Source organism: Onychomys torridus, chromosome 23 (assembly GCF_903995425.1).
Source record: "Onychomys torridus chromosome 23, mOncTor1.1, whole genome shotgun sequence".
In the NCBI taxonomy this organism is placed as follows: Eukaryota; Metazoa; Chordata; class Mammalia; order Rodentia; family Cricetidae; genus Onychomys; species Onychomys torridus.
This window is the reverse complement of record NC_050465.1, coordinates 22,711,701-22,725,179: the sequence shown is the minus strand read 5'-3', so window position 1 is coordinate 22,725,179 and position 13,479 is coordinate 22,711,701. Positions and strand designations below refer to the sequence as shown.

Genomic DNA, 13,479 nt, shown 5'->3' with positions numbered 1-13,479 from the left:
GAAGGCTGCAGTCGGCAGTTGAAGCCAGAAACTGATCCTTCAGCCTCTCCGGCTTTCCCAGGACGTCCTGGTTTGTACAGCTGTGGCATCTAGCTAATTATTTGCAGTTCTAAAACTTGATCCCAGAGATTCCCAGGCATCATTTCCATACCTTACTTAGCAAGGCTAAAATGAAGGCTGGAGGGGGAGGCACCGTTCTCTAAGTACAGTCATGTGCACTGGGGACACACTCTGAGAAATGTGTCATTAGGGGATTTTGTGAATGCCAGCGTGTGCTTGCAGACCGCTGCCTGCATGGCGCTGCCCACTACACACTCATCCCCATGTCAGTCAATTGCTCCTAGGCTTTTCATCTGTCAACATGCTCCTGTACTGAACAGTGTGGGGAACTGTGACATGGTGCACTTAGGAATCTAAACATAACCAGGCATAGAAAGGAAAGAGTCCAATAAAGAACATGGAGCATTGGGTGGGAGTTCAGGTCCATTATAATCTTGTGGAATCACTTACATCCTTGGACAGACAGCATTATCGCTGCATGGCATTATGTATGTACAGATTTCAAAGGGGCCCCAGCATTAAGGAAATGCACTCCCATCAACAGCCTGCCCAGTCACTAGTGAATCTGTCCCTACTGTCATCATTTCATCAGAACTAAGGTTTACAGTTCCATCACCTGGGTCACTCTATCTACCAAAAGGTAGAACGTTATTAGGGATTAGAGTTCTTTAAATTTCCTTGAACCTAGGGGATTCAAAAACTCAATTTCATGCTTCTCATGAGACAGCCCTAGTCCTGACAGGGTTTCCCACAGCCCGCTGCATTATTCACAGCATACAATGAATGTGATTTTGGGGTTCGGAGCCTCAGCTGAAACAGGGATGAGAAAGCACTTATGCAGATGCACAGTGAGGCTATGAGGTGTCTGATGTCCATCACTCCCCCCTCTCCCAGTGCTGTAGATCTCATCTGATAACCTCTCAAAATGATGCCACAGGGAATCAGCTGTGTTCTCTATCGTTAGAAAGACAGTCGGAAATCCAGGCACCGATCCTCCAACACTGCAAGACATCACTGCCAGGTTACAAAGCAGTTTGACAGCCCTGATGGAGATTAATGTTCAAAACATAATTAATACATGAGAAGATAATTAAAAAAAACAAACACTGTATTCAGCCTGGTGCTCCTAGATATATGTCCAATATAATGACAAGATAAAAGTGCATTATTGATTAGTTAATTCTCTGAAATTCAAAAGGAAAGGAAGGGAGGGGGAAGAAGAGAAGGGAGGGGACAGGCAGGGGCCTTTTAATCATGATGCTAAGGAGTTGTGAGACTCTCAGTCACCATGGACATATAAATCAAATAACATATTTGGGGGAAAAAACTAATAAAGATTGCATTTGGGGGGCCGGAATGTAGCTCAGTGGTAGAGCACTGGCCTAGTATGCACAAGGCCCTGTATTCCAATCCTGAAGTCCCTGAAGACCCCACAATGAGAAAAATAATCAACACCACAGCCACAGAAATGTTAAAGTTTGATTTCTAGTGGCCTCAAACAAGAAACAACATGCTAAGTGTCCAATTGTAGTCACACATGAAATAAAGCATTATGTATCTACAGAATAAAGTAGTGTTCAGTCTTTAGACACTGTTATAGGAATTTAGCTGATGGCACTAAAGACAAAACCAATACTGCCCAGCTTTGGCACAGCCAACAATGATCATGTGATGAGAGACAGTCTGTAAGTACTGGGCAAGAGGCTGGTAAGAGAGCTACATATCTGGGCGAAGATTGACAATTCTGTGTTCTGTGTTGAAGCCCCCTTCTGGGCTATGATTTACTAATCTGTCCTACAGTTAAACTTACTCAATCTTTGCTTAATTCCATTCCTTGAAAAAACAAAGACATACACCCAGAAAAGACTTTTACAAGAATGTTCACAGAAGCTCTTACACGATGGACAAAAGCTGAAAACCACCCTGCCAAGGAATGGATAAACAAATGTCAGTGTGTTCATAAAGTGAAACACTGCTTGGAAAGAAAGGAGCAAACCACAGCAGGAATCTCAGAGAAAGAAGCCAGATGTGGGGTGTGATCCCCTTGGTAGGAAGTTATACATCATTGTGTGGGCTCATTGAAAACTTAGAGCAGTGGCTTCTCTGGCTGGAGAGAGGATGAAAATGATGGGCAACAGCCTGGGAAGGGCATGGGGAACAAGTTCTCTGAGATGACAAGAATGGTCCACAGTTGATTAGTGCATGGCTTAAACCCATCCAACCATACACTCAAGATCTGTGAGACTGACTGTCTGCAATTGACAGCATGTCCTCCCCAATGACAGCGTGCCCTCCTCAATGACAATGTGCCCTCCTCATCTGGGTACAGCACTCTGGTGAGTTCACAGCAGTGCTGATAATTTATGGCTACTGCCAGAACCCCTACCATGTCATGATCTGCAGTGGCCCCAGCACCTACTACTGAGCATCACATGACGGCACCCCTCATGTCCTACCATCAGGCTTTGATGGCAGCATCTGCACTGACCACCTGCAGGTTCTTCCTTATCCAGTTCCCTGAACAAAAACGGTATAGCAAATGTTTATACAACATTCACACTGATGAGTGAGGCATTCCATGTCAGCTAGTGACAATTCCAAATAAACACAAGGATGTGATTAATACATATGTAATATGCCTATAAGATAAAGGACCTGGCTTTGGGGTTGGTATCCTGATACCTGGGATACAGTAAAGTCCTTGTGGCTCTATAAGCAGAAAAGTGGGAGAGAACATTGAGGACCGAATGTGCCATCTCAGCTCCACACTTTCTCAATTTCATTTTCTCCACCTCAAGTCTTTCTGGCGCTTCTGTCCCCTGCACATCCTCCCCCATTTCCTCTTCCATCCTTCAGTGAGTCCTTCTGTGAGATGCCTCCCCTCAGCCCTTTCCTGTGTATTCTCTATATCTCAGTAGCACGACCGAGCAGAAGCTGAGTGTTGAACACCCACTTCCGACACTAGAGCACAACCTTAGGAGGGACCAGGTCTTCTCCAAACTGATGACCGAAGAGACGTTGCTATATTGGTCAGTAGAGATAAGGAACTTGCTTTTTCTGTACTGAGAGTTTTGCTTGAATATGGCAATTGTGTTGTGCACCAGCAAATCCTGAGACTCCAGAACCCAGTGAATAGCAACTCCATGATATATTTAATTACTAAATATGTACAGTGGGCTCATAGATGAAGAGCAGGGCAGAAGGTAAACTCTGGATGTTAAAACTTCAGGTGATTAGAAAAAAAAATTCCTTTTCTGTCATCTTTCACATTTGTGGGATGTGTGTGTGTGTATGTGTGCATGTGTTGTGTGTGCATATTTTTGCATATGTGTGGATACATCTTTACATACACCTATGAATGTGGAGGTCTGGTGTTGAAGTCAAGACTCATCCTCAATCACTCGTCCACTTTATGCATTAGAACAAGGTCTCTCAGTCCAATCCAGAGCTCACTGATGTGGCTACTCTTGTTAGCCAGCTTGTTCTGGGGATCCCTAGTCTCTGCTTCACCAGGTTGGAATTACAGGCAGGTTGCCAAGCCCACCTGAAATTTACATGGGTTTCTGGGGGAACTGCTGAGCCATCTCCCCAGGCCTCCAAAAATTCTTGTTTTATAATTTGTTGTATTTGTTAAAGTTCCTATTATATCCTGTATTACTTCTACATCAGAATGATACGTTTCTGTGTAAAGAAATGATCCACTGGAAGCATAAAAATCTCCTGGCAGCTGAGTTTAAGGCCAGCCTAGTCTATATAGCAAGTTCCAGCCTACCCAGGCAGGGCTACACAGTGAGACCCCATATCAAAAGGAGGGGGAGGTAGAATGGATTCCATAAAGTATAGTTCAGCTAGTTCAGAAATTACAATTTATCTTTTTGCTCAGCCCTTTGTGTCCACAAACACACAAGCAGCTTGATTTTTGATGCCAAACAGTTGGGAATGGGAAAAGCCTACTGTGAGAGAATCTTGCAAAACCACCCCCCTTCATTTCCCAGAATCCCGCTCGGGTCCCAGCCAGAAAGGCTGAGACACACAAGGTGTCCAAGGCTGCAGAACCCAAGAAGAAAAGAAGAACAGGAGTGTTTGTCTAACTCCCCCAAGCGACAGGGTGGTCATCCCTGGCTTGGCATGCCACAGCTGTCAACACAGATTTCTTACACACCATTGGGTCACCGTGGATGAAAAATAGGATGAGATGGTAGACAACGGCTGACAAAAATATACACTGTGGAGACTACAGGAGAGTGACCCTATGTGAGCCGCAGGGACAGTGTGGGTGACTTCCAAACCCTCACAAAGAGCTACGGATTTTCTTCTCTTTGCTTTGCCAAACAAACGCTAGAAAAACTTTACATTAGTGCTGGGGGTCAGCTGAAGCACACCACGCTGCCCGAATAGCAGCAGTGTGTGGGGACACGCGCTTCTGTGACCACACTTGCAGGAGGGTTATTGCCTTGCTGCAGAACTTTTCCCTTAATGTAGAACTTTTTTTTTTTTTTTTTTTCAAATGCTCCAAGCCAAGACCCATTTGTTATAAGGTCACAATTTACACATAAGGTCTACGAATCTTTCAGGGTGTCTCAGGAAGGTAGTTTGCCAGTTTTCTTACCAACCTTGTCAGTGTCCTTAGCAAATGGTGTGTGTGTGTGTGTGTGTGTGTGTGTGTGTGTGTGTGTGTGTGTATCAATAGCATGCACCACCCAATTCTTGTCAATTTTATCAGAGATTTGAGGGAACAAAATACAATGGACATCTAAACTAATGAGGCTCTACGACTCCCCCCCAAGCCAGCAATTCTTGCCTCAGGGCTCGCACACAACAAAGATTCCTCTGTGATCCTGTTCCCACAACAAAACGCCACTTCCTAATTAAACCTACACACACAAAAAAAAATGAAGCGGCACCAGAAGGCAGCCCCTCCGTTGGTGCCATAGGGAACATTTCCTTTCTCACAAAACAGATTTTATCTTAAAAGGGATCCTTTTTTTTTTTACTCACAAATCGGACCCTCCTGGTGAAAACATTTGAGCATGCTTTAAAAATTCTGTTAAAGGAAACACAAAACACCAACTCATTTCTTTTCTCCTTTGTCCCACACTATGGAATGAAGAGCACCCAACTCTACCAGCACAGCCAAGCATGGAAGAAGTGTTGACCGCTGCGCACTTGCAGGCATGGGGACCAGGCTTCACTAAAAGGCCAACAGAAGAAACAGACAGAGGCTAGAATCTCAGTACCTCACAGTCAGAAAAAAACAAAACTCTAAGGAGCCTCAGCAGCCATGCTTTCCTTAACGTTATCACTTGAAAGGCAGTGGTGACTGGGACCGGGGAGGGAACATGGACAGTGTGGAAGGAACTAAGCCTGTGACCTGACACTTTCCTTCCTAAAATGGAAAGCATCTCTGTCTGCATTGCAGGATCGTTAGGACAACAGATGGAAGAAGAGAGCTGAGGAGGAAAAGATCGATCCATCTCCAACTGACACCTATCCATCTCTGGATATTTGTCAGTAAATACTCCTTTTAAAGTGATCCTCAGAACTCACCAGGAACTTGTAATTTAAACTTCAAAATATGGTTTCTATTCACTGCATTATTTCTTTGGCAGGGGGTGAGACTGAACTTTTTAATTGGAAGCTCAAGTTATTATCCATAACAGAAACAACCCAAGCCCCAGGCCTGGGTAGCCCTTATAGAAGACTGTGAACGCAGCTTTTGAAAGCTGTAATAAGTGAGTTGCAGCCATATTGGGAAATATTCAAGTCAAGATGTAAAATAAAACACTGGGACAGGACTGTTTACATCGGTGACTCTCAGCTGGAGGAAGAGTGGGGTCTGAGGAGGCCATGTGATGGCCCAGGTTCATGGCCGGCTCCCATCCTTGCTCCAGCTGTTTGAACACTCTATTCTCAGTTCAGTCATCCATGACGGGGGGTGGAGTGGGGGGTGGGGGGTGGGGGGTGGGGGGGGGGGGGGGGGGGGGGGGGGGGTAACTGACAGGGACTGGAGCATGATTATGAGACTCCAATGACACAATCCAGAGCAGAGGACTACACAGCACAGGCCTGGCACAGAAAGTTCTAGTAAATGTTAATGGGGGAGGAGGGGTATTAAATGCATAGAGCTACAAGCAATAAACAAAAACAACAAGCGGAAAGAAAAAAAACAACAGAGTAAAGCTGGCACAGTTTTACAGTATTATCAGTGGTTCTCTCAGAGTCAAGGGATGGTGAGTGTCTCTCCCTCTTCACACTAACCAGAACCTCCTGACTGTTTTATAATGATCCCATTCCATTTTACAAATCTGGAAAAAAAAAAATTACCATTGACTTACAAGTTTGTTTTCTAAAAATCTGCATAATCGCATTTTTTTTTAGCTAATCCTATTAGCTAAGTCTAATTAGGTAATATTAAGGTCTTGTTTAACATTTCCCCTGGTGGTGTCTGAAGATAAGATAGTGATGGGGTTGGGGTGGGAGAGACGGCTGAGTCTATAAAGTGCCTGAGTTGGGATCTGCAGCACAGCAGCACACACATAAATGAGCCAGGCACGGTGGTACACATCTGTGACCACAGTACAAGGCGGGCAGAGACGGTGGATCCCATGGCTCACTGGACGACTAGCCTAGCCAATTGGAGGGTACCAGGTTCTGAGAGTGACTTCATCTCAACAAGGTGAGGTGAGGAAGATTTAAAGAAAGTAGACATTGACCTCTAGTGTCCACGTGCATGAGCACACACACATGCCTGTGAACCAGCATGCGTCTATACGCAGACAAGGGACAGATGAAGAAACAGAGGTCCACTGGATGTGAGGACGTAGTTGGGCACACTACAGCACTTATAATGCTACCATACTCTACTCTGTGAGAAGATTGCCTCCGTGCCTCTCTCTATGCATTTCCACTACACCACACCAGCAAAAATCAATAGCAAGTTAATATGCCCATGTTAAACAGAGCTGTTTCCCAAGTTCCTCAGTCCTGTCCAAGGCATTCTCTCAACTGAGATCCAGGGGCACTGAGTCCTAGGATATATTAGAAGTCTGTCTGTGATTTGGCTAGGATTCCAAAGTTTGCATTTCTTTCCAACATATGGTGGGATCGGGCTAACAGCATGCTGTGCCTGGGAGTCCACAGTGGCTTCTCTGTGCTGGTACCACAGCAAGAGATCACCTGCTGGGAGATGGGTGCCTACCTAGCAGCTAAAAGACCTACAGTCTCCCCTGGATTCTGTTTCTTGAGGCTGAGACTAGAGCTTTGCAAACCACCAGGTGTCTCTTCAGGAGGCTGCAGGGCTGAGGCTGGAACCCTGAGGAGGGAAGTTATGATTGCTCTTGTCTCCCAGCTTTTCCTGTCAGTGTCACCCCTACAGGTGTCCCTGACTCCAGTTGCAACTATCCAGTAGTCCCCAGAGGAGCCTCCTACTCTCCCATGAAGTCAGGAGAAGGGATGTTGTCCCTCACTCCAAGGGTCCAAATGCTAATAGTTCCAACCCTCCCTTAGTTCCTCCCTTGCCATCACAGTCTGAGAGCCTCTCTGCCCCTTTTGCAGTTTTCCAACATGGTCTACCAATTCCTGACACTGACTATGCTCCTCTCCATGCCCAACTCACATGGTTTCCTTTCTCCTGGTTTATGCAATACACCAGGCCTTTCATAGAATGTTAAAATGTTTACTTGTGATAAAAATATAGGTAACATTAAAATTACCATCTTAGCCACATAAGTTGTATGATTCAGTGGCATGATTCATGGCCCATCTAAACAGCATCCTTATCATCATTCCATGTTCCCATCAAATACTAACTCACTTTTTTTTTCAATCTCAGTGCCTACAACCAGCACTCTACTTTCTACCTCCAAACCATACAATATTTCTTCTTTGTGTGTGGTTTCACACGGTGTTTTCAAGATACACACATGTTACAGTATGAGTCAGGTTTTCCATTTGCTTTCTAAAATGAAGAATATGTATGTACTGAAGTTTGTCTACCCAGTCATGAACTGATGAGCATCTGAGTGGCTTCCACCCTTTGGCTCTGTGAGTCAGTTGAGTCTTTCTGTTCTTTGGGTTCTACGCCTGGAGGGAGAATAGCCGGGTGCTATGGGATGTTCTCTATGCTGTGAATGTATTGATAAATCAAACACTGATTGGCCAGTGGCCAGGCAAGAAGCATAGGCAGGACTAGCAGAGAGGAAAATTGGAGGAACAGGAAGACAGAGTCAAGGAGATGTGGCCAGCCACTGTGAGGAGAAGCATGATGTAAGACCCCGTAAGCCACAAGCCACGTGGCAAGGTATAGATATATGGAAATGGGTTAATTTAAGATATAAGAACAGATAGCAAGAAGCCTGCCATGGCCATACAGTTTGTAATACAAGTCTCTGTGTGTTTACTTGGGGGACACCAGTGGGAGAGAGAGATTTGCCCCGATTGCTGGCAGGTCAGGACACAGGAAAACTCCAGCTACAGCTGGGTATCTTATGATTCTGTATTTAAAATTTTAAGGAACCACTGTTCTGTTTTCCTCAGGGGCTGCATCATTCCATGCCAGCCAGGAGTGCACAGATGTCCTTCCTCCGCTGCACCCTGACCACCCATGAGACTTTCTATTTCTCTTCGGATAGTTATCCTGACGGCTGTGAAGTGGTCTCTTGTTGTGATGTGGGTTTTCATTTCTCTAAGGTGAAATTCTCATCTTTAATGCAGTACTTTTCAAATCAGAAAGCCTTCTGTTGTGCTGAGAGACGTCAGCACAGGCAATGCACTCCAATAGTAAGTAGGACCTAAAATCATTTCGATAATCATAAAATTCAAGATTCAAAGAAAATGTGCATTCCCCCTCAGAATGACTTACTTTGAATTTAAACATACCCAAAATGACCAGTGGCAGTCAGGGTATTTATGCCAGAGCGTGTGTCTACACCACCAGACAGTGAGCAGAATTCAGGAATGTGCACCACTACGTAAATTTCCGTTCTACTCTGGCTGTGCCGTCACCAGATCAAGGCACATTTCTCTTTCCTAAAAGTGGGACTCCTACATACATCGGGTCCTCTTAGGTTTTACAAATGGTGGCTCTAACAGTGTAACAGCCAAGCTTTCCAAACACCACCAGTCCGTGGAAGAAACAGGCAGGAATTACCCATGCAGAGCAGCAAAGAACTAACCTCAGACACCAGGTCCATCCTCTCCACCCAGCCCGGTCCTGCCTGTCCTGACCCTCCCCAGCCAGTCAGCTCTAGCCCCTGTGCCACATCAGTGCTCCAGTCTGGTCTAGCCACCCCTGCCTGCACAGTAAACCCCTAGGTTTCCGTCAGGGCCTGCCTTGCCTGCCCCTCACCCACCCACAGACCCTTCCCACACCACATGGAGCCTCTCCACCCAGCCAGATCTACGCCCCCCCCCTCCACATTCCAGGCTTGGACTAGGACCAAATGGGCCAGGAAGTGGTGCCATGGAGTAGCCTGCGTCATCTACCTCATACCTGGAAGAAACAGTGAGATTCGAACAAATGGGTTAAGAAACAAGGCAGACACCAGACAGAGCCCCTCCAACGGGTCTGACCCCACCTACCTGCCGCAAGTCCAGGGTGATTGTGACCCAGTGATACTCTCTCCCATTCTGAATACTGGGGCTCTGCCACCAGTTATTGGTGCCGTCGATTGCGTGTGATATTGGGTGGCGTTCTGTTAAAAAAAAAAAAAAAAAAACACAAAAACAAGAACATGTCATTTTCAGCTCTGGATTTTCATTCTTGAGCTGCTAAACTCAGTGCAAAGGCAAGGTGAGCAGCTTTTGGGGATTTTCAGTGGAAGTCTTTGCTACTTCAGAAAGTGTAAGTTCCCACTAGTGGGCCCGTGCTGGAGCTTAGAGACGGAACACACGCTAAGCTTGTGCAAAGCCCTGGGTCCAATCCCAGGACCCACAAAAATAAGTTGCATAGAGTATCTCCCTGGGTGCTTTTCTACAAATAGAAAGAGCTGTACTTGCCTCTGGGATTTGTACTGTTACCGTCACAGACCCGGCACTGGGCGTGTCGAACAGGTCGGCCGGGCACGTGTTCCACGAGTTTGCAGAACATCTCAGGCCCCTTCTCACCACAGGTCGCATTGGTGCTGATGTGGGCATTGGAGGCCAGGTTGAGAATGGCAGGGAACAAGCCTGAAAGGCAAAGTTCAAAAGCCAAATCAGCCAAGCCACGCTGCCCAACCCACTTTACAGGCAAACCCAAAAGGGTTGTAAATCCACATGCTGAATGAAAGAACCTTCCACCAAGACTGGGTACACCAAAGGCTTTCAAGTCTCACTGACGTGGAACTCTGAGACAAACAGGCCTCCTCTGTGAGGAAAAACCCAGAACACTAGCTGGAAGACATTTCTGGAATAAATATGTTCTACGTTTTTATCGAAGTTTGGGATTCTTAGGCACATATGATTGTGAAAAAAACATAGGATGAATATACTAAGATTTGGGCATCTTACCATAGGTATATTACAAAGACAATTATTAATGGGTAACCTCTATGTTTAGGAGTGAAGTGTTCTCTGCCTTCAATTCTTTTTGAAACACATCAAATAATAGCCTGGATTGACAGAGATGGACACTTGGAGAGGTAGTTAGCAAAGAGAATTAAACAATAGTGGTAGAATCCAAGTTCTCAGAACACAATTCTAGTTTTTTGATTGCGATTTTCCTAATAAAAATGTTGAAACAATGTGTTTACTAAAGACAAGTTATAAATTCACACATTGCCCAGAGAAACTTGGCCACCTTCCTCATAGAAGGAATCCCTTTCAGGAATGCAGGGTCTTCCCTGTAATTATATACAATCTTCTTTTTCCTTTCTTTTCTCCCTCATGATGGTCTGTTTTCTTGGGTGAATAAAACTTCATAACACACAGATCCCAATTTTACAATTCTCTGGCACAGATAATCTCTGCTCTGTCCAGTCTCTTTATCTCTGCTGATTTTTATCTCCAAGCAGCTGGGCTCGGGGCAGGTTCAAAGTACGTGGTAGCAGTTTTTGCACAACCCAGAGACCAGGATCCTCATTAGGGTTCTTCTTCTAACTTTATCTTGGTAAAGGAGGGCGATGGCAGCAAAGATTCTATAAAGATTCAGAAATGACAGTGTACGTGCTAGGTGGGGAGGGGGGCAAGCTTCAGGATCCTGCAGATCCTGATTCACTAGATTGTGATCTTCAAGGACCACAGGCTATGATGTGTCCTTTGTAAATAACAGAGTCAGCTCTGGGGACGTGGCTCAGGGGTAGAACACTGGCCTACTACATCCAAAGCCCTTCACACACATGCACATGAACAAAATTGTTTTAATTCTATAGAAGGAATTCTTATCTTTAATTCTTTTGGTCTTTGAGTACCCCCAGTATATTCAATGGTGCTTTATTGTAAATATTTAGGATTTTAAATCATAAGACACAATGGTTCTCTGGAAAAAGTCATGTAAACAACAATTACTCTGCACCAGCTGGAAGAGAGACAGTTGTTGTTGCTGTTGTAATGATGGGGGATCCCTGGTAGGTAGACTGACCACACACCTGAGCAGGCTTCAATTCCAAGACTAGCTGGGCCACACAAACTAGACTTGGTAGAGAAGTAGGACTCGCAACATTAGGTGGTAGGGTTGACAGGCTGGTGAATGTGCTCAAAATGCATTGCATGATATTCTCAAAGAATTAATAAAAATGTATTTTAAAAACCTAGTCATTCAGAGTCTTTTCACATAAATAGATGAGAATTATCTGGCAGTTCTACTATAGTGGAAAGGCTGCACTCAAGCCTGTGAGTAGCTGAAAATTATGCATCACATACGTATGTTTTATTTCTACCATAATACAGTAATTCTCATTCCCTGTGGTGTGTGGTCACATGGTAGAAGGCAAAAGAAAGCCAGAGATAGGGACTAGACAGAACAATTTGGATAAAAATTGTTTGGTTTTTTTCCCCCTTTCTTTTTAATTTTTCAAAGTTCTCTCGGTCAGCTGAGTCATTTTCATATCTGCAGAGAAACTTCAACCCAGGGTGACCACGTGAGTATCAAGCAGGTAGACGGAGGGACAGGAAATCCACTCACACCTACTGAGAAGGGAAGATTGTTCCACATAGAAACAGCCAAAACTGCAGCCCAGCTCGTGCGAGCCACACACAGACTCGACTCCATGCTTTTGTTGGGCTCTCTTTTCCTCCAGTCATTGCTATTGCAGAAGTAATGAGACCTCCTTTTCCCCACTCAGAACACACTGCAGAATATTCCACCTGCCCATGCATTTAATCAGCAACTGGTGACTTGGTTACACCGAACTCCACAGAGCATGAAATAAATGCCTCCTCATTTGCCAGCTCCTCCTGCTTTCAGCCCCTTTCTCCACAGACTGAGCAAGCACACCTGGCCTCCTGAAACGTCCTTCAGGGCCAGGTTACTGTATTGGAAAGTTCCCTGACTACAATTAAGTTAGAAATCAATTGCCACCAACCTATGGACAAAAGGTAATAATACTGCACAGTTACCATAGCTTCGTCCCAGACACTTCTGGCTAGTTTAATAATTCATTATTAGGAGCCTTTGAGTCTCTCCCTCTAGAATAATTTTCTCATCTTAAAGTATCTTCAAATGTTGACTGAGCTCACTCCAGCACTCTCTTCGCTGATTCTTTTCAAATAATTCAGAGTCAGTCCTTCAGACCCTCGAGGGAAGTGTGTGTGTGTGTGTGTGTGTGTGTGTGTGTGTGTGTGTGTGTGTAAGTGTGTATATGTGTAAGTTTCCATCTGGAGGAGAAAAGGTTTTCAGTTCCAACCAATGTTATATTTACCTAATATATAATAAAAATCAATGTGATGGTCAGCAGAGAAAAGGATCTGCAATTCCCACTGGAAGGAATTGAGGCAACATATCCAGATGACTTTTTCCTAGAACTAAACAAAGATTAGGAATGTTTTACATGGTTGAATAATCAAATGGCTTCTAGTGTCACGAGTGCTTTTCTTTTTAGAAAACAAAGACTTTCCCAAAACAGTCAAAGTCGTCAATTCAAATCTCAGAAAATTCTAAGACAAGTAAGAATCCAAGTTCCTCAGTTAAGGTTTGTAGGGTTTTGGTAAGTATTGAGACACATTTCATCTTCGTTTACCAAATGCTTTCTTAGTTCGCCTCTTGTTTACCCAGGATATGTCTATGAATTCACTGCAGAATCCAGGGATCAGAAAGTTAGTTCCCAGCTTTGCAGCACTCTTGGAACATGAATGTGACAGACTCACACTGGGGACAGCGGCCAGTGTGATAAAGATCACAGTGGGGCCCAAGACTGCTCCCTCTGAAGACTTGACAATTCTTCTGGTGACCTGAGCATTTTCTTATCTGGCTACTTAGAGCTGGCTGGTGTTCTCTCTCTCTCT

General features: G+C 44.8%; 1 protein-coding gene across 1 annotated transcript in view; it reads right to left on the bottom strand.

Moving 5' to 3' along the window:
* Lama1 (laminin subunit alpha 1) overlaps nt 1–13,479 on the bottom strand; it is a 130,227-nt gene that overhangs the window by 93,741 nt on the left and 23,007 nt on the right. Inside the window, exons 2-3 of the mRNA XM_036173624.1 lie at nt 10,057–10,227; nt 9,640–9,752 (exon numbers count right to left, since the gene is read on the bottom strand). Of these exons, the coding sequence (XP_036029517.1) occupies nt 9,640–9,752; nt 10,057–10,227 (284 nt within the window). The remainder of the gene's footprint in view (nt 1–9,639; nt 9,753–10,056; nt 10,228–13,479) is intronic.